Genomic DNA, 24,490 nt, shown 5'->3' with positions numbered 1-24,490 from the left:
GCCTAATGGGGGAAACAGGCAAAGAGCTACAAACAAATGAGATATGTACAAGATAACGTGGAAATAATCAACAGAAGGAGCATTAGGGGGGATCAGAATTTATAAAAGCTAGAATTGTATGTGGGACTTAAAGTAAGCCAGAAAAGTAGAGATAGGGAGAAAAGAGTATTCTAGGACAGTGAAAATGCCCAGGATCTGGAAATGTGTTTTGTGTGAGGAAAAGCAAGGGGAACAGTGTTGCCAGATCAGAGTGTACATAAGTGAGTATAAGGCCTGAAAAGGGAAGGTAGGAGGGGACCAAATTACAAAGGGCTTGGAGTACCAAGCAGAGGATTTTCTATTTGATCACAGGGGTGATAAGAATTTACACTGAAGTTTTTTTTTTTTTTTTAATGAGGAGAGGATAGGTTCAGATCTGTTCTTTAAGAAGTTTATTTTGACAACTGAGTGGAGGATGAGCTGAAGAGGAGAGAGACTTGAGGAAAAGACCAACCAGGCAGGTTATTGCAATAATACAAGCATGAGGTGATATGGGTCTGTACTATGGTGATGGCAATGTGAGAGGAGAGAAGAAGGCACAGACAAGAAATGTTATAAGGATAAAATCAATAAGACATAGCAGTAGATTAGATGTGGATGGTAAAAGAAAGAACGAGACTGAGGATAATACCTAGATTGCAAGCCCAAAAGATTAGGAGATGGTGAAGTCCTTGACAGTAACAGGGAAGTTTGGAAAGGGAGAGGGATTGAGGGAAACATAAATTCAGTTTGGGATATGTAGACTGTAAGATATCTATTGGACATCCAGTCTGAGATGTCTATCAGTCAGTTAGAGATATAAATCTGGAGATTAGAAGACAACTTAGGGCTAGATAAGTAGAGCTGAAATCATCTAAACATGATCAAAGAATCCACTGGAGGAGGATAAGATCAAGGGAAACAACATAAAGGAAAGACAAAAAAGACCAGGATAGTGCTGAAGGCAACAGCAAATAGAGATGGAGAGATGGATGGAGATGGATGGATGGATGGATGGATGGATGAATGGATGGACAGATGAGCAGATATAGACAGACAGACAGACAGACAGACAGATAGATAGATAGATAGATAGATAGATAGATAGATAGCTGAGATTAGGGATGATACTACCATGAGTAGTCTAGGCAAAATTGGCCTTATGGCATATTACCATAATAATTCTTACCCTCAAACTACTACTTAAATCATTTTTCTAGTTCTTTCACCTTGACAGTTAACTCAATCAGTGTCTTGGAAATTTTCCTAGACTTTTACCACCAAAGAATTGTTTTCCAGTCAAGATTATTATTTATCCAAAAGACATTTAAACTGCCTCTCTTACAAGATTTTTTTCCCCTATTAAAAATATAGTAACAGTATACTCAGAGAGGGACTATTGAAGCTGAGGGCTGCAAAAACATACATTCATATTAATAAACAAATAGATGAAGAGATAAATAAAGAGAAGGTGAATATTTTTAGAATAAGCACTAACAGCTAGTGAGGATCCAGAAAGATTTCATTCAGGAAGTGATGCTTAAGTTACACTTTTTTAAAAAATTGAAATTGTTAAGAGGCAGAAGTGAGGAGAATGTTCATTCTAGATGGGAGACAGCTTGTGCTATGTGTACAGAACAGCAACAAAGTCATTTTGTTTGGACTAGGATATGCATATTGTAACAGGGCTAGGAATATGAAAACACATTATAAAGGGTTTTAAATGACAAACAATGGGGTTTCTACTTGATCTTAAAGGTAACAAGGAGCCACTGGAGTTTATTCAGCGAGGGTGACATGACCCAACCTGATTTTTAGAATATTACTTTGGCATCTAAGTGAAGGTTGAAATGAGGAAGGCAGAGACTGACTATAAGAAGATTAGGTGACTACTAATCACCTAAATAGTCCAGGAAAAAGAGTGCTACAGAATGTGAGTAGAAAGAAAAAGATGGCTCTGAGAGATACTGCAGAGGTAGAATCAACAAATTAACTGGATATAAGAGGTGAAAGAGCAAGGAGCTGAGAAAGAGAATGAGGAAGCCTAAAACATCCAGAATTTAAAGATAATTAGATATTGTTGTAAAATAAGTTAAATAAAAGATTTTGTTCTCTCAGTCTATGACTCGAGGTCAAAATGCCTTTAAAAAAATAAGTAAAGGAGTCAATGATTCAAGAATTTTCTGGGTAAAGAAAAATGGATACCTTGTTTTCCCCTTTGCTTTAAAAACTCTTATTGAACCTGGCATCATGTCTCATCTGATCAATCATCACCAACTAAATTGAGGCTCTAGTTTAATAAAAAGTAACTGAAAAAATTGGCCCATTATTCTATATTGTTTCCTAATGATATTTTGGAGATTTTATTATAATAGCAAGTCCTTAAGAAATCAGATTAAAAGAAATATATTGTTATAAATAGCATTAGGGGAGATCATGATGTTACAATCTAATATCTAAGAGACTATTTACAGTTAAAAAGTCCAGAAGGCTGGGCACCTATGTTGGTTCGTATCTGGGTGAGAATCTGGTGTTAAGACAAATCTTCAGCGGATGGCAGAGAAAAATAATCAATCATAGACTCCAACTCTAATTTCAATAAGCTCTCTCACAGATACTATTTATCATTAGGTGATAGGGTTCATATGAATCAGAATAACTAATCACTAGATTAAATACAACTAACTATGGGTAAAAGAACCCAAATTGTTACTTCAGTTCATTGGTCTTCTTTTCTTTTCAAGTTTCCAAACCTGAAGGATATTTTTAAAAATCTCCCTGATTTCTCTAGAAGGTAAATAATGATTTGAAAGAATCCATAGTTGGTGAAAAACTTTGTAACTCTGATCAAATAGAATTATCCACCAAAATTCCAAAGGATTAATCATGAAAAATATTATCTACCTCTAGATAAAGAATGGATGGAGGTTTAGAATGAAGACTGAAGCATAAGTTTTTACCTTCTTTCTTTCCTTTTGGAAAAATGGTAGATCTGGAAATGCTTTGCATGACTTTGTATGTTTCTTGAGCATATTTTTTCCTTTTCAATGGGTGTAGGAGGGAGTGGAGGGAGGGAGACAATTTGGAAATGAAAATAAAAATTGAAAAAAGATAATAAAAAAGAAATAATCTATAGTTGAGAAGAACACAATACCCATAAGATACATGAGTGTATAAATGAAGATTTTGAACCCTAGACTTCATTCCCCAGAAGAGCTTGGTATTTCCCAGAATTCCCTATAATCTCTCCTATGTCTCAACATTGGCAAGAAAACATCATTGCTATTTAACTGGCAGTAACGCCTCCCACGTCCTCTCTTCTCTCTGATGTAGAATCAGCAGTGATGGTGGTGAGTGGGGATGGCTAACCAGCCATGGACACATGGGTTTTATTTTGTATCCTCTTTTCCTTGATTTCTAATGATCATTAATAAACCTCCAAAAAATATAATATTTCCATTATTAGAGCTATAAATTTAATTTTTACATGAGGATATCTAGATGGCTAATGGGCACTCTCATTGATTCAGAGACAGAAAAGATAATGGGAAAGTCAAATTATATGAACAAAGAGAGGCTGTATTGCTCATTTTTTAAACTTGAAGATATCATCTTGGATGATACATGTTTATACATGTTTACAAATGTAAACATGCTTATTGCCAGACTTCCTAAGTTATTATAAATAACTTTCATAATTTTTGAAAATTATTATTAATCAACTTTTTTCTTTGCCTATATTGTTATCTATATTTCAAATTGGTTTCCATGGAAACCATACAACTTTTGCAATAAACAAATGTAACAGTTATTGATATTGATAAAAATTCTACTAAGAAGAGACACTATAAGGATAATTTTACATAAATTATGGTATTAAACAATTATTATCAAGACAATAACAGAGCTAATGCCTTCTTCTCCTACTAGATATGGTTGATAAGCATTTAGCAATTTTCAGTTCTCCTTCCTGATACAAAGGTAATACCTTTGTGCCAGTGCCTAATAACATCAAGATCTATAAACTTCTCCCTGTCTAAAAGTTGTATCTCCCAACATGCTCAATGACACATAAGTAAATGTTCACAGCTTGAAATAAGCAAGCAATTCAAAATGATCTACCCATTTAGAGAAAGAGGATAAGTTTTCTGTGTTTCAAAATGAATGGTATAAGGCTAAAGTAAGGTTTTCTAGATGAAATTTTTCTTGAGTAGCAATTTTATAAGGAGACTTTTGTAATATTTCATTGAGATGTTAAACAATAAAAATAGCATGGAATATCTTCATTATCTGTGATAGAAAAAGGATTCCAAGATGCAAAATTTTGAAGAGTAAATTCTTTTACTAAGATCTTATCAAAAAATCTGAAATTTTCTTTAAAAAACTACTTGACTGTCAATATATTTATGATGAAAAATATAAATGAATTATGTACTTTATTATATAAATAAAAAGAAAATGTCTAATATTACAATTCCAAAAGATGTGTCAAATCACAATTCCTCTGAATATCCAGGTAAAATACAGACATTGGAAAAAAAGAATTAAAAATTCCCATCATATTCTAATACACAGTTGGTGGAGTTGTGAATTGGTCCAACCATTCTGGAAGGCAATTTGGAACTATGCGCAAAGGGCTTTAAAAGACTGCCTACCCTTTGATCCAGTCACACCACTACTGGGTTTATATTCCAAAGAGATAATAGGGAAAAATACTAGTACAAAAACATTTATAGCCATGCTCCTTGTGGTGGCAAAAAAATTGGAAAATAAGGGGATACTCTTCGATTGGGGAATGGCTGAACAAATTGTGGTATCTGTTGGTGATGGAATACTATTGTGCTCAAAAGAATAATAAAGTGGAGGAATTCCATGGGAATTGGAATGACCTCCAGGAATTGATGCAGAGTGAAAGGAGCAGAACCAGGAGAACATTGTACAGAGACTGATACATTATGGCACAATCAAAAGTAACAGACTTTTCTATTAGCAGCAATGCAATGACCCAGGACAATCCAGAGGAATTTATGAGAAAGAACGTTATCCACATCTGGAGAAAGAACTGTGGGAGCAGAAACACAGAAGAAAAACATATGATGAAGCTGTGGTTCAATAGGGATATGATTGGGGGTTTTGATGTTAAAAGATCACTTTACTGCAGATATGAATAACATGAAAACAGGTTTTGAACAATGATACATGTATAACCCAGTAGAACTACTTGCTGACTTCAGGAGGGAGGAGGAGGGGGAGAAGGGTGAGGAATTATGGAAAAATATTCTAAATAAAAAGAAAGAAAGAAATAATTCCCATCATAGCTCTTTCATCTATTAGTAAGATGAACATATATAGTTTTGGCTGACCATGAAGGTTGTGACGAAAACCCTCCAAGTTCTGTGAAAGCTCTTTCCTTTCTCTCTTTATTACTTGCTCAAATCAGTCAGTCTTTTTAAACTTGCTAACTCGGCTTCAAAGCTGCAAGAACAGGTGAGTAAAAAACATTTTGATTTCTCCTTAAATTAAATAGAACACAGCTGTTTTAAATCTTAGCAACAGGGCCCTAAGGTCCTGGCTAGGAGAGCTGTTTCTAAATATCGTTTCCTTTAGGGAACAACTGCCTAGATTAGGATTAAGGGAAATCTGGAGAAAGCTTTTGGCCTTGTCATGCTCCCCATGTTTATTTTAGAAATATGGGGTTACAGCCAGTTCACAACTTAGTTAACAACTGGCTTTTCAGTATATACATTGGTTTTTTTTACAGTACAAACATTTTGTTCTTCAACTTACTTAACAACTGGCTCATCAGCTCCATGACCAAACTTGTAAATATAGAATTTCTTGTCTCTCTGAAATGGATCATCCCTTAGAATTTATGGCAAAGTCTAATTGACACACTACTTTCCCTTAAGATTTTGATTGTCATAGCTGTAATATTGTATTTCCTTAAAAAACTAATTGCTCCTTCTAATATTCAACAAAATGCAGAACTAAATATTTGGCTTGAGTTTTTAGACAAAAGTGTGGGGGAGCTCATAGTTTTTATGAAAAACACTAACACTCCTAACCAACCCACCACTCCCCCTGCCCATGCCCCCTGCCCAACCTGCTCAGCCCCAGTTTCACACCCTGCCCAGGCTTCCTATCCCACACTCTCCACTCTAAGTTCACACCCCATCCATACTGACCATCCTAATGCCTCCACCTTAAGTTCACACCCTACTCATTCATCCAACCCTAACATCTGTGTATCCTTTCCCCCAACTAATGACCCTTCTTCCTTTGCCCCTCCTTCCCACCTTGTCCAGTTCAATTCTCAGATCCTTCCTACCTCTGATCCTTCTGGCACTATGGGACAACAACAAACTCTCTCCCTCAGTGTGCCCAACCCTTCCCTTTCTCATATCTACCCCATTGAGAATGAATCAAGAAGCCTAGAAACAGAAACAGGAGTAGCAAATAATTCAGACCGGTTATTCCCTTTAAGGGAAGTACCCACTTTTAATAAAAATGGAAACTTGGTATCTGTAAGACATCGTACACCTTTTAACCCTGAAGATTTAAGTAAATTTAAGGAAGATCTTCCATCATTTGAGGAAGAACCAATATTAATTATAAAAAAACAATTAGAGAACATATTCAGAACTTTTGACCCCACTTGGATGAATGTTGAAAATTTATTAGAAACATTTCTAACAAAGAGAGAGAAAAATAATATCATCTCTCTGGCTAATCAGAAACAAGGTAGAAGAAGACATTATTGGCAAACTGAAGATCCACATTGGAACCCCAATGTAGAACCAGATTATACGAAACTAAACCAGGCCAGAGAAGCATTGTTGACAGCCATGAGAGCATGCTCTGATAGACCTGAAAAAATGGTCAAAATTTGAAAGAACCTGACAAGAAATTGATGAGACCCCCTCCCAGTTTATGGACAGACTTATTAACATAGGAAATACATATATAGACCTTGATTTCCAGAGAAAGGGACATTAGGCAAATACATAGGCAATTCGTTGAGAATTGTTGTTCAGTGGTAAAAGACTACTTTAAAACTAGCTGTCCTAATTGGGACTCTACGACCTTGAAGAATTGAGGAGAGTAGCAACCTATGTTTATAAGGGTCATGTAAAAAGATCTGAGGAACACAATACATTAGTGGAAGACTTAAAGAAAGAAATTGAAATGTTAAGGAGACAATTGAAAAATAAGAGAGAAACCATAGCCCCTTTGGATAAATCAGTAACCTGCCACTTCTGTGGGAAGAAGGGCCACAGAATGATAGAATGTAGAACTTTCTCACGATTATCGGAAGGAATACGCAGTTTAATAACAACTTTAGAAATAATAACTATAGAAATGATGATAATGATCATAGAAACCAGAATTTTATAAATTTTAGAAATTATAATGACTATAGAAATAAACTTTTCTCTCTCTCTCTCTCTCTCTCTCTCTCTCTCTCTCTCTCTCTCTCTCTCTCTCTCTCTCTCCTTCCCTTAATTCCTTCATTTGTATTAATTAAAATCTCCATAAAATCCAGCTGACTTGGGTATTTTCATATTTGGGAATTTTCCCATGGCGACCACTTAATTTTAAATGTCAAGTCAAGACACTAAAATTTATCTTTACAGTTTGGCTGAAACCCTTTACAGTTGTAGCATTGCAAGTTTTTAACATTCACAATTTTGGCAAACCACATTTTCACAGTTACAATAGTATTTTGTATAACTGAGTTGTATCGGTCTTTTGAAAGGGTGAACTGAGTTAGCTCAGAGAACTACAAAAAAGAAAACAAAAGACTCCATGTTTACCAGTTCTGGAGCTTGCCTAAAACAAGTATGGAGGGCAAAGAGAGTTTTGTTGTGATGTTGTAGAAGACTCCTTGTTAACATAATTGACAAATGAATACGTCCTGGGGATAAGGGAGAGGAAGAATAGTGGTACCATTAACAAAATTTAAGGATATTTAGGATGGTTGATTTGGGGAAGAAATAAAATGAGTTTTGTGTTCTGGACATACTGAGTTTAAAATGCCAACAGGATATCCAATTGAAAATGTCTAGCAGGTGATTTAGGACTAGCGAACTTAAGACAGAGAATAGGAATAGTTATATGGATTGGGGAGATGTGGCCAGGTTTGTAGGCAAAAAGGAGGGAACTAGTAAATAAGAAGGGAATGAAGAGAGAAGCAATAATCATGAGGGTAATCTGCCAGAAGAAAATTAAGGGGAAAGGGAAAAAAAGACAAAATATGTTAATGAATGCACATATTTAAAATAACAGTTCCCCTATGCCCAAAGGGCATAAAAGACTGTCTGCCTTTTGACCCAGCCATACCATTGCTGGGTTTGTACCCCAAAGAGATATTAAGGAAAAAGACACGTACAAGAATATTCATAGCTGCACTCTTTGTGGTGGCAAAGAATTGGAAAATGAGGGGATGACCTTTGATGGGGGAATGGCTGAACAAATTGTGGTATCTGTTGGCAATGGAATACTCTTGTGCTCAAAGGAATAATAAAGTGGAGGAATTCCATGGGAACTAGAACGACCTCCAGGAATTGATGCAGAGCAAAAGGAGCAGAACCAGGATAACATTGTACACAGAGACTGATACACTGTGGTAAAATTGAATGTCATGGTCTTCTCCATTAGTGGCAATGCAGTGATCCTGAACAACCTGGAGGGATCTATGAGAAAGAACACTATCCACATTCAGAGGAAAAACTGTGGGTGTAGAAACACTAAAGAAAAACAACTGCATGATCACATGGGTCCATGGGGATATGATTGGGGATGTAAACTCTAAATGATCATCCTAGTGCAAACACCAACAACATGGAAATAGGTTCTGATCAAGGACACATGTAATACCCAATGAAATAGTGTGTCGGCTGCGGAAAGGGTGGGGTGAGGGGAGGGAGAAATAAAATATGATTCTTGTAACCAAGGAATAATGTTCTAAATTGACTAAATAAAAATTTTTTTTAATTAAATTAAAAAATAAAATAAAATAACAGTTCCCAGCACACTTGATACATTTCCATTTTGGACAAGACTTATTAATAATACAGTACTCCATACTGTACTTAAGATTTCAGCAAAGCACTTGAAGGTGCATTTGTGCTAGATAAAGACAAGATGATAATACTTTTAGGTGGTCTAGAACTAATTCAACGACCATTCTCAAAAAGTAGTTATTGATGAGCTATAGTCAAATGGAAGAAGATTTTTATGGAATAACTCAGTGATTTGTCTTAGTCTCTGTGCTGCTGAAGGAATGACTTGGAAGGAGGAAAATATGATATCATTGTCAAATTTTCTGATGACAAACAATTTTAAGAGTTAGCCTATAAAAGACTTCCGGTTAAGATGGCGGCTTAGAGAAAGCTGAAGTTCAGATCTCCGGAAAACCCTTCCCGACCGATCTCAAACTAGAAGCTCCTAAGGCGCTGAAATTCAAAACGATCAACAGCACAGACCCTGGGAACCCTCCTCCTGGACCTGGACCCGGTTCAAAAGGTACGGCTCCCCTTAAAAGCCAGAACCCGAGATCCCTCGGACCTCAGGGGTAGGAGCGCAGAGTCCAAGGCTCCCGGAAGCGGCAGCCCCGCTGGGCTCAGAGAGCAGGGTCTGAGGAACAATAACCCTCAGGGTCTTCTACCCAAGTCCCAGTCCGGGTGAAAGTTACTGCCTGGGGCTTCCGCTGCAGAGAGCCGGTTGGTCCGGGTGAAAGTTACTGCCTGGGGCCTCCGCTGCAAAGAGCTGGTTGGTCCGGGTGAAAGTTACTGCCTGGGGCCTCCGCTGCAGAGAGCTGGTCAAAACAACAGCAACCCTCAGGGCGGGCAAGACAGCCTCACGGGCTGGATCCTGCTATCCAAGTCTCAGTGAAAGTCTGTGCTCTCGGAGCTTGGGGAAGTGGCAACCCATCCCCCCCGCAGGCCGACGAAACAGCCTCACGGCCAGGGATTCTGAAGGCAACTTCCGGAAATCGAGCCAGGGGGAGAGTGTGGCCTCGTGGTCCGACCCTTCCATTCCAGTTCCAGTGAGGCATATTCAGTTTAACCCAGGGAACGCTCATAGAACCAACATCTGCCCAGGACTAAAGCCTCTGATCACCAGACAAAGACAAGAAAAGCCAATCCTCCACGTTCAGAGATGACAAACTCCACAGAAGCACAGAAGCCCCAAAATACCAAGAAAAATAAGAAGAAAGGGGCGACTCTGGACACATTCTATGGAGCCAAAATACAAAATACAGAGCAGATAGAAGAAGATATACAAGAAAATTCTCCAAAATCTTCCAAAGGAAATAGAAACTCTCCACAAACCCATGAAGAATTTGAATCAGAAAGGACCAAAAAGATGGAAGCCCTCTGGGAGGAAAAGTGGGAAATGATGCAAAAGAAATTCACGCATCTACAAAACCAGTTTGACCAAACTGTAAAAGAAAACCAGGCTTTAAAGCAAGAACTAATAAAGCAAAGCCAAAACACCAAGAAATTAGAAGAGAACATAAAATATCTCACCGACAAGGTGATAGATCTGGAAAACAGGGGGAGAAGAGAAAATTTAAGAATAATTGGACTCCCAGAAAAGCCAGAAATAAACACCAAACTGGACATGGTGATACAAGATATAATCAAAGAAAATTGCCCAGAGATTCTAGAACAAGGGGGCAATACATCCACTGACAGAGCTCACAGAACACCTTCTACACTAAACCCCCAAAAGACAACTCCCAGGAATGTAATTGCCAAATTCCAAAGCTATCAAACAAAAGAAAAAATCCTACAGGAAGCCAGAAAAAGACAATTTAGATATAAAGGAATGCCAATCAGGGTCACACAAGACCTTGCAAGTTCTACGCTGAATGATCGTAAGGCATGGAACATGATCTTCAGAAAGGCAAGAGAGCTGGGTCTCCAACCAAGAATCAGCTACCCAGCAAAACTGACTATATACTTCCAAGGGAAAGTATGGGCATTCAACAAAATAGAAGACTTCCAACTTTTTGCAAAGAAAAGACCAGAGCTCTGTGGAAAGTTTGATACCGAAAATCAAAGAGCAAGGAATACCTGAAAAGGTAAATATTAAGGAAAGGGGAAAAATGTTATCTTCTTTTACTCAAACTCTCTTCTATAAGGACTACATTTATATCAACCTATGTATACTAATATGTGGGGAAAATGTAATGTATAAATAGGGGGTAAAGAAAGACCAAATAGAATAATGGTTCTCACACAAAGATTCACAGGGGAAGGGGAGGGGAAGAAAACTCCTATAAGAAGGAGAGGAAGAGAGGGGGGGGGGGGTTACTTAAACTTCAATCTCAGGGAAATCAACTCTGAGAGGGAAAAACACCCAGATCCATTGGGATCTTGAATTCTATCTTACCCAACAAGGGTAAGGAGAAGGGAAAACCAAGGGGGGGAGGGGGAGAGGGAGAACAAAAAGGGAGGGAAAGAGAGGGGGGAGGGGGAGGGAACAAAAAGGGAGGGACTAAAAAGGGAAACATCAAGGGAGGGGACAAGGGGGACTGATTCAAAGTAAATCACTGGACTAAAAGGTAGAGCCGAAGAAGAAAAGGTTAGAATTAGGGAAGGCAATCAAAATGCCAGGGAGTCCACAAATGACAATCATAACTTTGAACGTGAATGGGATGAACTCACCCATAAAACGTAGACGAATAGCAGAATGGATTAGAATCCAAAACCCTACCATATGTTGTCTTCAAGAAACACACATGAGGCGGGTTGACACCCACAAGGTCAGAATTAAAGGATGGAGTAAGACCTTCTGGGCCTCAACTGATAGAAAGAAGGCAGGAGTGGTAATCATGATATCTGATAAAGCCAATGCAAAAATAGACCTGATCAAAAGGGATAGGGAAGGTAATTATATTTTGTTAAAAGGGACTCTAGACAATGAGGAAATATCATTAATCAACATGTATGCACCAAATAATATAGCACCCAAATTTCTAATGGAGAAACTAGGAGAATTGAAGGAAGAAATAGACAATAAAACCATACTAGTGGGAGACTTAAACCAACCATTATCAAATTTAGATAAATCAAATCAAAAAATAAATAAGAAAGAGGTAAAAGAAGTGAATGAAATCTTAGAAAAATTAGAATTAATAGACATATGGAGAAAAATAAATAGGGATAAAAAGGAATACACCTTCTTCTCAGCACCACATGGCACATTCACAAAAATTGACCATACATTAGGTCACAGAAACATAGCACACAAATGCAAAAAAGCAGAAATAATGAATGCAGCCTTCTCAGATCACAAGGCAATAAAAATAATGATTAGTAATGGTACATGGAAAACCAAATCTAAAACCAATTGGAAATTAAACAATATGATACTCCAAAACCTTTTAGCTAAAGAAGAAATCATAGAAACAATTAATAATTTCATCAAGGAAAATGACAATGGCGAAACATCCTTTCAAACCTTTTGGGATGCAGCCAAAGCGGTAATCAGAGGCAAATTCATATCCCTGAAAGCTCATATCAACAAACAAGGGAGAGCAGAGATCAATCAATTGGAAATGCAATTGAAAAAACTCGAAAGCGATCAAATTAAAAACCCCCAGCAGAAAACCAAATTAGAAATCCTAAAAATTAAGGGAGAAATTAATAAAATCGAAAGTGATAGAACTATTGATTTAATAAATAAGACAAGAAGCTGGCACTTTGAAAAAACAAACAAAATAGACAAAGTACTGGTCAATCTAATTAAAAAAAGGAAGGAAGAAAAGCAAATTCACAGCATTAAAGATGAAAAGGGGGACAGCACCTCCAATGAGGAGGAAATTAAGGCAATCATTAGAAATTACTTTGCCCAATTATATGGCAATAAATACACCAATTTAGGAGAAATGGATGAATATATACAAAAATACAAACTGCCTAGACTAACAGAAGAGGAAATAGAATTCTTAAATAATCCCATATCAGAAATTGAAATCCATCAAGCCATCAAAGAACTTCCTAAGAAAAAATCCCCAGGGCCTGATGGATTCACCTGTGAATTCTATCAAACATTCAGAGAACAGTTAACCCCAATACTATACAAACTATTTGACATAATAAGCAAAGAGGGAGTTCTACCAAACTCCTTTTACGACACAAACATGGTACTGATTCCAAAACCAGGCAGGTCAAAAACAGAGAAAGAAAACTATAGACCAATCTCCCTAATGAATATAGATGCAAAAATTTTAAATAGGATACTAGCAAAAAGACTCCAGCAAGTGATCAGAAGGATCATTCACCATGATCAAGTAGGATTCATACCAGGGATGCAGGGCTGGTTCAACATTAGGAAAACCATCCACATAATTGACCACATCAACAAGCAAACTAGCAAGAACCACATGATTATCTCAATAGATGCAGAAAAAGCCTTTGATAAAATACAACACCCATTCCTATTAAAAACCCTAGAAAGCATAGGAATAGAAGGGTCATTCCTAAAAATAATAAACAGTATATATCTAAAACCAACAGCTAATATCATCTGCAATGGGGATAAACTAGATGCATTCCCAATAAGATCAGGAGTGAAACAAGGATGCCCATTATCACCTCTACTATTTGACATTGTACTAGAAACACTAGCAGTAGCAATTAGAGAAGATAAAGAAATTGAAGGCATCAGAATAGGCAAGGAGGAGACCAAGTTATCACTCTTTGCAGATGACATGATGGTCTACTTAAAGAATCCTAGAGATTCAACCAAAAAGCTAATTGAAATAATCAACAACTTTAGCAAAGTTGCAGGATACAAAATAAACCCACATAAATCATCAGCTTTTCTATATATCTCCAACACAGCTCAGCAGCAAGAACTAGAAAGAGAAATCCCATTCAAAATCACCTTAGACAAAATAAAATACCTAGGAATCTATCTCCCAAGACAAACACAGGAACTATATGAACACAACTACAAAACACTCGCCACACAACTAAAACTAGACTTGAACAATTGGAAAAACATTAACTGCTCATGGATAGGACGAGCCAATATAATAAAAATGACCATCCTACCCAAACTTATTTATCTATTTAGTGCCATACCCATTGAACTACCAAAATACTTCTTCACTGATTTAGAAAAAACCATAACAAAGTTCATTTGGAAGAACAAAAGATCAAGGATATCCAGGGAAATAATGAAAAAAAAACACATATGATGGGGGCCTTGCAGTCCCAGACCTCAAACTATATTACAAAGCAGCAGTCATCAAAACAATTTGGTACTGGCTAAGAAACAGAAAGGAAGATCAGTGGAATAGACTGGGGGAAAACGACCTCAGCAAGACAGTATACGATAAACCCAAAGATCCCAGCTTTTGGGACAAAAATCCACTATTCGATAAAAACTGCTGGGAAAATTGGAAGACAGTGTGGGAGAGACTAGGAATAGATCAACACCTCACACCCTACACCAAGATAAATTCAAAATGGGTGAGTGACTTAAACATAAAGAAGGAAACCATAAGTAAATTGGGTAAACACAGAATAGTATACATGTCAGACCTTTGGGAGGGGAAAGGCTTTAAAACCAAGCAAGATATAGAAAGAATCACAAAATGTAAAATAAATAATTTTGACTACATCAAACTAAAAAGCTTTTGTACAAACAAAACCAATATAACTAAAATCAGAAGGGAAACAACAAATTGGGAAAAAATCTTCATAGAAACCTCTGACAAAGGTTTAATTACTCATATTTATAATGAGCTAAATCAATTGTACAAAAAATCAAGCCATTCTCCAATTGATAAATGGGCAAGGGAAATGGATAGGCAGTTCTCAGATAAAGAAATCAAAACTATTAACAAGCACATGAAGAAGTGTTCTACATCTCTTATAATCAGAGAGATGCAAATCAAAACAACTCTGAGGTATCACCTCACACCTAGCAGATTGGCTAACATAACAGCAAAGGAAAGTAATGAATGCTGGAGGGGATGTGGCAAAGTAGGGACATTAATTCATTGCTGGTGGAGCTGTGAACTGATCCAACCATTCTGGAGGGCAATTTGGAACTATGCCCAAAGGGCGACAAAAGAATATCTACCCTTTGACCCAGCCATAGCACTGCTGGGTCTGTACCCCAAAGAGATAATGGACACAAAGACTTGTACAAAAATATTCATAGCTGCGCTCTTTGTGGTGGCCCAAAACTAGAAAACGAGGGGATGCCCATCAATTGGGGAATGGCTGAACAAACTGTGGTATATGTTGGTGATGGAATACTATTGTGCTCAAAGGAATAATAAAGTGGAGAAGTTCCATGGAGACTGGAACAACCTCCAGGAAGTGATGCAGAGCGAGAGGAGCAGAACCAGGAGAACATTGTACACAGAGACTAATACACTGTGGTATAATCGAACGTAATGGACTTCTCCATTAGGAGCGGTGTAATGTCCCTGAACAACTTTCAGGGATCCAGGAGAAAAAAAACACCATTCATAAGCAAAGGATAAACTATGGGAGCGGAAACACCGAGAAAAAGCAACTGCCTGAATACAGAGGTTGAGGGGACATGACAGAGGATAGACTCTAAATGAACACTCTAATGCAAATACTATCAACAAAGCAATGGGTTCAAATCAAGAAAACATCTAATGCCCAGTGGACTTACGCGTCGGCTATGGGGGGTGGGGGGGAGGAAAAGAAAATGATCTATGTCTTTAACGAATAATGCTTGGAAATGATCAAATAAAATATATTTAAAAAAAAATTAAAAACAGAAAAAAAAAAGAGTTAGCCTATAACACTGGACAATAAAATCTAGATCCAAAAAGAAACAGCTAAACAATGGGTCCAATCAAATAAGATAAAGTTTAAAAAGAGAGAAATGTTACTTGTATTCAAAAAAATCAACTTCACAAATACTTGATGGGGAGATGTGGCTTCTAGACAACAGTTTCTGTGGAAAACATCTGGGTGTTTTCCTGTACTGAAAAATCAATCTAAGTGACACGGAAGCCCCAAAAATTAACGTTCCCCTAGTTTACATAAGGAACTATAACATTTAGAATGGAGGAGAAAATATTCTACTACACTGTACTTAAAAATTGGGCTACCAACAAAGAACTATGTTATTTCAAGATACTACATTTTATGCAAGACAAAAATGTTTTTTTTTTAAACAGCATGTTTAAAAAATGGAGAGTAGGCCAGCGAAAGGTCTAGAGAACATGCCATGTGTAAAGAATTAGTAAATATTTATTAGGAATAACAAAAAATATGAATATGATAAATGCTTTTGCATATCTGAAGGACTATCACGTAGAAAAAGGATTAGACTTATTCTATTCAGTCCCAGAGGAAAGATATAGAAGCAACACAGAAGCAGCAAAGAGGAAAATTGATTTTGACATTAGGAAAAGTTCCAGTCAAAATAATCCAAAAAAGAGAATAAGGAAGAAGTGGGTTCCCTCTCATTGGTGGTCTTTGAGCTGAAGCTGGATTATTACTATGCCTTTCTCCACTAATGGGAAAATCTACCCCTACATTCTTAGATCAGCACCCCTAATGCAGGGAAAAACCATCTCTATCTCCTATACCTTAAACCTTCTAAAACTATCTTTAAAAAGTTTCTTCTCCTACACACAAGTCTACTACTTCTGATTCTCCTTCAGAATTCCTTCTGTAAGATTTAAAATAGTGGGAGCCATAAACTGTAATAATTAAAATGGTTGAGGTCATAAACTGTAGTGAGTAAAATAGTGGAAGACTTAAATTGTGATAGATAAAAGAGTGGATGAGTAAGTTGTGACCGCAGGAAATATGTTTTCACTACAGTGTTTTGTTTTTAAATCAAATGTAAGGGAAATATTCCCAATTATTCAAATATACCCAAGTTAACTGGGTTTTATAGAGATTTTAATTAATACAATGAGGAATTAATGAAAAGGAGAGAAAGAGAGAAAAAAGGAAATAATGAGAAAGGGATAAGCCGGCCCTGGCCAGTCCTGGCCAACCCAGGCCTAAGCCCTAAGAGAAAAGATCAGTCAGTCCTTAATCACTCACCACAAGATCTGTCCAAGCAAGGATTCTAGTGACACCAGGCCAGCGTCATCTCAGCTGCCTTCACTAGCTCAATCCTCCATCTGAATGTCCCTGAGAGAATCTCGAGAGATACCCTTCAAGGCAGCCTTTCCCAGCTGACTGTCCCAAGAGCCTGTTTCCAGAGCTCTCTCCCAACAGCCTCCTTAGAGACTGTTCTCTCTGAATGAATCTGAGCTCCTATTTAAAGGGTATTTTCTCCTATGTCACCTCCCCTAAGTCCTTATATCTACCAATCACAGTAGACGTTTTTCAAAGGACAGACCATTCTTAGTTCACACCTAAGAAGGTGTAAATTTTTGAGTAATTCACACCAGGAAAGCTCTGAGTAAGTTTCTCAGCTCTTTGTTCCTTGTAAATTCACAAGTTGCTTGACCTTTATAGGTACTTATCTCAAGAATGTTTTGCCTTATTATAAGTATGGGTTTAAGTACTTTTCATTGTTCAGCAAGGAGTTTTCTCCCCTAAAGCAGGCTTAAGTTCGGGTGGAGTAGAGGTCTTCACATTTTTGATAGAAGTAGAGTTCACTGCCCAAATGGAGAATGGTCTTAATCCAATCTTATGAAGTAGGGTCTGGGAATTTTTAAGGTTCACACTTCCCAACTAGGGGAAGATATTAACTAAGTCATAGTCTCAGGAACGATTTCTATAATTAAGGACAAGAGAAGATAATTAATGATGGTGCTGAGGACAAGAGTGAGAAGGGACAAAGAATCAACTCAATGTCTTTTTCCAAGTAGAAAGCATTGCACTGATAGTTTCTTTGCATAAGAGTTGTCACATTTACTATAATTATCTGGTTTTAAGCATTAGACTACACTCAAATTTAAGTATTCTGTGAAGAGTGAATCAAACTTTTCTTGCCTATCAATCAGCAACTTTTAAATTAATCAATCAAAAACTTAAACTCCCCTACTTAACATTAAGAGAGTTCACAAGTCACTTGTTAGAGTGAGTGACAACTCCAGAGACCACTGCCCATCCCCTTTGGGCAGTGCTAGGCAAATTGAAAGACTGCAACTGGTTCCCATAAAGTGGAGGAAGGGACAGAAAGTGACATGTAAAAAGGACTATGAAAAGTTCTGAACTCCCTGTCCAAGGGATCTTCAGTTTGAACCTTCGGCTCGGCTCTTTGGCTTAGATCTTCAACTTGAATCTTTGGCTTCAACCTTCGGCTTGGGTCTTCAGCTTGGATTTTCGACTTAAGACTTTCTCCTTGGGACTTCTCCCTGGATCCTTCATCAGGTGAGCTGGGTGAGTAGTGGGCCTTTCTTTCCTGGCTTCTGGACAGACTGGTTCCAGAGAGACCTTCCCTTCCTGGAGGAGACTGCGTTGGTGGAATCCTTGCTGAAGACACCAACTGGTCCTCTGGCTGAATATTACTGAGCCCTGCCGGGGGTTGAGCCCCCATTAGAACAGCACTTAGGGTGATAGGCTAGATAATTCTCTACCTTCTTCTTACATTTTCCCACTTTCACTCTCTCCACCTCTTTGTAAATAAAGCTACTAAAAAGTCATTTTGATTTAAGTTATAATATCTTTAAATCACTGACCACAATATTACTATAGAATTCTCATATTGGCATAAAAAATTAAATTTTAAATTCTACATTTTCCCAAGTTAATTCAAAAGAAAAGGCAATAAGGATGCATGACTAGGGGAAAAACTAATAAAAAACTTGTCAAATTACTACTCTTTTGATGATCTTTATGACAAAAAAAACTGAAACAAGAATAAGTAGGATACAGAACTGTAACAAGTAAATTTTTTAGTGTCTTTCAATCATGTTCTCCTCAATTCTGTTTTCAACTAAATAATGCAACAAGGAGACCTGTGGATTCAGAGCCCACTTTGGCTGTGTAATCCTGAGGAAGTCATCTTACCTTTGGGGGACTTGGTTTCCTTCTCTAGTAAATTAAGAGGTGAATATCTAAGACTTCTTTCAGCTCTAATCCCTATTATCCTGTAATTGCCTTCAGTTTTAAGTACAAAACAATGAATTTGGGTTGTACGGACAAAATCACTTGTGTTTCCAAAGACCTCCATTTAGGGATGATATGTTTATATAGCAAAACTAAAGAATTCTCCTTAGAACGTACTTTTTAAAAAGTGAAATAAACTTTTAGGAGAACAGAAATTTCCTTAAGCAAAAAGAACAAATATCCTCCTTTTAAAAATATTGGATTAAAAAAAAAGTCTTACCTAGGATTGTAGAGCATTTTCTCCAAATTAAATTCCTTAAGGTATCTAATAATTGCTGCCAAAGAGCTAATCACGAGCTTATCCAAGTTTAATATCCCAGAAAAACTCTGGGAAGCTAAAAAAAAAATTATTTCTTTCCATTAAAAACTATTATGTGCCACAATTAAAATACATGCTATCAAATGTCATTTATTTTATAATTATCCAGTAATAAATTATTTCAAATCTGCTAAAATGTTTTTTACAAATCAATAACAGCCATCTTGGAAAAGCTTCCAAGTTAGAACAGCATGATTCCAACTTCAAGTTTTTATGAGTATAAACAAAAATCAACATTTTAACAATCCCAGTTCCCTTTCAATCTAAATCTCAATTTATTCTGTTATCAAAAATGATCAATCTCTTTTTATGTAATGAGTAAGTGAGAAAGGAACCAAAGGTCATATAGAAAATCAATATTGAATCCAAAAACATATCTCAAGTTTTCTGACTCAAAATTAATGATTTTATCACCAGAGTCTGTTGCTCCTCTGCCACTCAAGATGAAAAAGCTTGGCAATGTCTGTTGCCAGAATTATTATATATTAGCATATTTAGTGATGGCCATATTACTAAAATTAGATGCTGGTGCTAAAACTTTTCAAAAGTTGCATTATGAAGACATTCCAGTTGAATAAATGCTTCATGAATAAATGAATGAATGATAATCTACTCTGAACCATAATCATAGTAGAAACACTAATAGTCATTGTGCCTTCTTCAGGGAGAGGCAGAAAGTTGATTAGAACATGTATACCATTTACTCCCACAAGAATCTATCTCACAAAATGGTAAACAGTTATGGTATGCATGTATTAAAAGTCTTAGCAATAGAGTAGGAAGCTCTTAGAGTGAAAGTAACTGACCTCTGAATCCCACATAGTTTTTATTTATTGTAGATCAATCATTAAGCAAATGAAAAAAATTCAAATCAACAAAATACTAGAATTTCCCCTAGAAAGAATAAAACATACCTTTGACATCAAGTACTTCTGCATAAAACTCAGTGATTAGCTGGAAAGCATGAGAGTATTCAAAATAAAGATTATCCATCCTTTCTATTCGAATTCTGTCATCCCGTACACTGAAAAAAATTAAATGACAAATTCAATCATAAGTTGTTTTCTTAGTTAATCCAATTAATTAGAAATTAAGAGAAACTTCTAGTCATCTTGAATTATGTGTTATTATTCATTGGATTACTCCTGAACTAATCCTTAAATCTGTTGTTAAAACCTTAGTTTGATGGTTTCTTTGGTTTAAGAGATCTGAAATACTTGATTATATTAGCACTACATCTTCACTGTTTTCAAAGAATACATAATCTTCTTTATGCCCAGTATTTTTGCTAGTTGGAATTTTACTTTGTCTTGGAATAGTTATTACTGAATTACTGAAATGGCTTCTGAAATTCTGTTCTTACCACTAAGACTTTTCTGAATTTACTCTGTCAAGACACAAAACACTCATGATTTTATTTCCTTTCTTAGTATTCACATTTTACAAATAGAATATACCAGTGCCCCATTCATCTGGCATTGTTGGGGAATGAAGCATTCTATACAAGTTTATTTATTGTCTGGATAAGTGAAGCTTATTCTTTCAAGCCTTTTGAAACTTCCAAAGAATCAGAGAATTGGAGTGAGTTTCAGCAGCCATTTAAGTCTAACTTTATTCTGAAAGGATTGTTAGATATTCTCAGCACGTCCTTCTGCCTTCTTAAGCAATATACATCGAACATTTTAACTTCTTGGAGTTATCCTTTTGAACCTCTTTTATCTTGTTCCTCTGTAATATATTTAGGGACTTGGCAGCACCATGGTGCAGTTTGTATGTAGAAAATCCTGGAGTTTTCTTGGTGAAGACACTGGAATGGTTCATGATTTCCTTTACTAGCTCATTTATCAGATGAGGAAACCAAGACAAACAGGGTGAAGTGACTTGCCTAGGGTCACACAACTATTAAGTACCCAAGGTCAGATTTGAACTCAGGAAGATGAGGCTTTTTCTAAAATTCAAAGATATTTATTTTTCCAATTACATGTAATAATAATTTTCAACATAGGTTTTCCAAAATTATAAGATCCAGATTGTCTCCCTTCTTCTCTCCCCTCTCCCCTCCTGGAGATGGTAAGCAATTTGATCTTAGTTATACATGTGTTACATACTTCCATACTGGTCATTATTATAAGGGAATAGTCTTAAAAAGTCTTAAAAAACCCAAACCCCAAATTAAACCATAAATAAACTAATGTGAAAAATAGCATGTTTTTATCTGGATTCTAACTTCAAAAGTTCTTTCTCTGGACTTGGATGGCATTCTTTGTGAAAAGTCCTTCAGAATTGTCCTGAATCATTGTATTGCTGAGAAGAGCCACAGTTGATCATTCCATGACATTGCTGTCACTGTGCACAGTGTTCTCCTGGTTCTGCTTATTTCATTCTGCATCAGTTCAAAAGTCTTTCCAGCTCTTTCTGAAATCATTCCGTTCATCATTTGTCATAGCACAATAGTATTACATCACCATTGTATACCACAATTTGTTCAGCCATTCCCCAATTGAGGGACATTCCTTTAGTTTCCAATTCTTTGCCATCGCAAAAAGTTCTGCTATGAATATTTTTCTTCAAGTAGATCAGAATCAGTGGAAGAAGATCCAAGTCTTGCCCTTAATTATCTGGTTGGAAAAAGAGGTAGGGGGTTGGACCTGACAAGATAAGGCGAAATCTGCTCTATCAGAGCAGGATGATTCAGATGTAGGGTTCAAGGATCCAATGAGAGAGAAATGAGGATGGCCTAAGAGCATAAGGCATACTATGGAAGTGGCCAGAGAGAGTATTTTAGTTTATTCATGCTATATAATTTTCTGACTGATTTATACTTTATCAAACTTATAAAGAATTTTTCTGAGGGGCAGCTTAGGAGGCTCAGTGGATAGAGAAAGGCCTGGAGACATGAGGTCCTGGATTCAAATCTGACCTAAGACACTTCCTAGATGTGTGACCCTGGGCAAGTCACTTAACCCACATTGCCTACCCCTTACTGCTCTTCTGCCTTGGAACTGATATTTAGTATTGATTCTAAGACATAAGTTAAAGGTTTAGGGGAAAAAAAAAGAATTATCCTATGACTCATGATGAAATATCCTACCCACAGCCAAAGTAACCACTGGAACTTGATTACAAATCATTCCATTTCCTTTTTCACTTATTTCTTTCATTAATTTTTTCTTGTACGTACAATATGTGTCTTCTTTCATGAGATGAATTAAAAGGAAATCTGTATTGCATGACAGCACTGGTACAGCCTATATCAGACTATTTATTTACTGCCTCAGACAGGTAGGAGAGAGAAACTGAATCACAAAATGTAGGATGAGAATATTCAAAAATTGGTTCTACATATAATTGAAAAAAATTAAGTTAATAAACATTGTTTAAAAAAAGGTGTGGATAATACTATGCTCCCCCTGGCCCCCTCCCCACATAAACCCAAATCTGTTGTCCAATTTAGGGACACTTCTGCGTCTTTCCACTAATCAGAGCTGGAGGCTCTCTGTTGAGTTTGCTGCGCTGAGAGCAAAGGCTGCACTTCTGGAAGCAATTCTCACCTCCAAATGGGTGTAAACTGATTTAAGAGGAAAATGTGAGAAGATATTAAAGGGAGGATTTTCTCTGTGTAGTTGGAAAGAGGCAGGCACATAAAACTACTGTAAAGCTTTCCACTAATTTCCTTTTCCTATGAATTATCCTTAATACCTCAATTTCCAAAAAATGAGTGAAATTATTTAGCAACTCAAAAAACAATGACCTTACATGAGCTCCACAATGTTTTTAATACAAATTCCTAAAGAGAATCCAGGAGACAGCTGGGTTCCTCAATTACTGTTCTAATTAATGTTTTGTTTGATAAGCAGATAAGGATTTAGAAACCCATTAAATTTGATGAAAATGGACTTGTCAGTTTTCCAACTAATTCTTTTAGGCTTTCATGGAAGCCTTGCAAGAATGTTAAATTCACAGTTTTGCAATTTGTATATTAAACATTCACGGTTATGAAATCTCATATCTGTTATTTCCCTGTAATTCTTAATTAAGGAGGTCTGTGTGGTAAATTTAAATCTACATATCTTTCAAATGAAAGTCTATTTAGCAACATTGGAGTTATAATGAACAATATCCTGCCAGCAATTTTATCCAACAAGAACTTAGCATTCCTGCATTTTTTAAAAAGGAATGGCCAACTGTTTGCAGGCCCAGTTTTGGCAGCCCTAGAAAAGAAATTCACAGCTTGAAAATGTAGCCTGAGAGGGCAATTTCAGTCAAATAGATAAAGGTGATTGATACTTTTTATTTATTGGTTGCTCTAGAGATCAAGATAAAGAGAGGCAATGAAAACTTCAACTCTGAAACATTAAGAAAAATTACCCGAAATTTTTAGTGCTCTTGGAACTAGAGAGTGAAGAAACATCTGGCATTCCATAGATAGCTAGCTGTGAGCGTGGGAAAAGAACAGAACTCAAGAGTCAAGAAATTCAAGTGGATATCCCGCTCTAGACACATATAAGATGAGAGACTGAAGGCAACTCACTTCCTCTCTGAGAGCCCAGTTTTCTCATCTGTAAAATGTGGATAACAACATGCAGATGACAGAAAGGATGAAGATTGAGAAAACATCCTAAAAATGGAAAATACAAGATCCCTGATAACTTTCTGGAGAGAACTGTTTCAGGTGGCTGCGTGAGGCTCAAAGCCAGCTTGCAGAGGACTTGGAGTGAGAAGACAGGAAACAGAAGCTACTTTTTCAGAGTTTAGCTGAAAAAAGAAGAGTGAGGTTGGTAGAATCAAGGGAAGGATTAAGAATGAGGGAAGGCAGTAGGAAAGAAGCCAGCAGATTGGGAGGGACAGATGGAATATTCAGGGAGTGAGAATGATAGGAGAATTCTGTTAAAGGAGAAGGGAGGGGATGGTATCAAGGAGATGTGGCAAAGGGTTGGCCTTAACCAGGAAAAGAGCTACCTCATAAACAGAGCCTGAAGGAGAGGATTTTGCATATGGATGATGTCAGAAAAATGGAGGGAAAAAAGAGAAGAAAAAGCTTTCAGAAAGTGATGACTGCAGAATATTC

The 24,490-nt window shown here is 36.8% G+C and overlaps 1 protein-coding gene across 1 annotated transcript in view; it reads right to left on the bottom strand.

Annotated features, from left to right (window-relative positions):
* The window catches only part of MSH3 (mutS homolog 3), a 215,285-nt gene that overhangs the window by 139,919 nt on the left and 50,876 nt on the right, over positions 1-24,490 (bottom strand). The window contains exons 9-10 of the mRNA XM_007487380.3: positions 20,337-20,446; positions 19,324-19,438 (exon numbers count right to left, since the gene is read on the bottom strand). Of these exons, the coding sequence (XP_007487442.1) occupies positions 19,324-19,438; positions 20,337-20,446 (225 nt within the window). The remainder of the gene's footprint in view (positions 1-19,323; positions 19,439-20,336; positions 20,447-24,490) is intronic.

The sequence above is a fragment of the Monodelphis domestica genome, chromosome 3, assembly GCF_027887165.1.
Source record: "Monodelphis domestica isolate mMonDom1 chromosome 3, mMonDom1.pri, whole genome shotgun sequence".
NCBI lineage: Eukaryota > Metazoa > Chordata > Mammalia > Didelphimorphia > Didelphidae > Monodelphis > Monodelphis domestica.
This window is presented reverse-complemented; position numbering and strand designations above follow the sequence as displayed.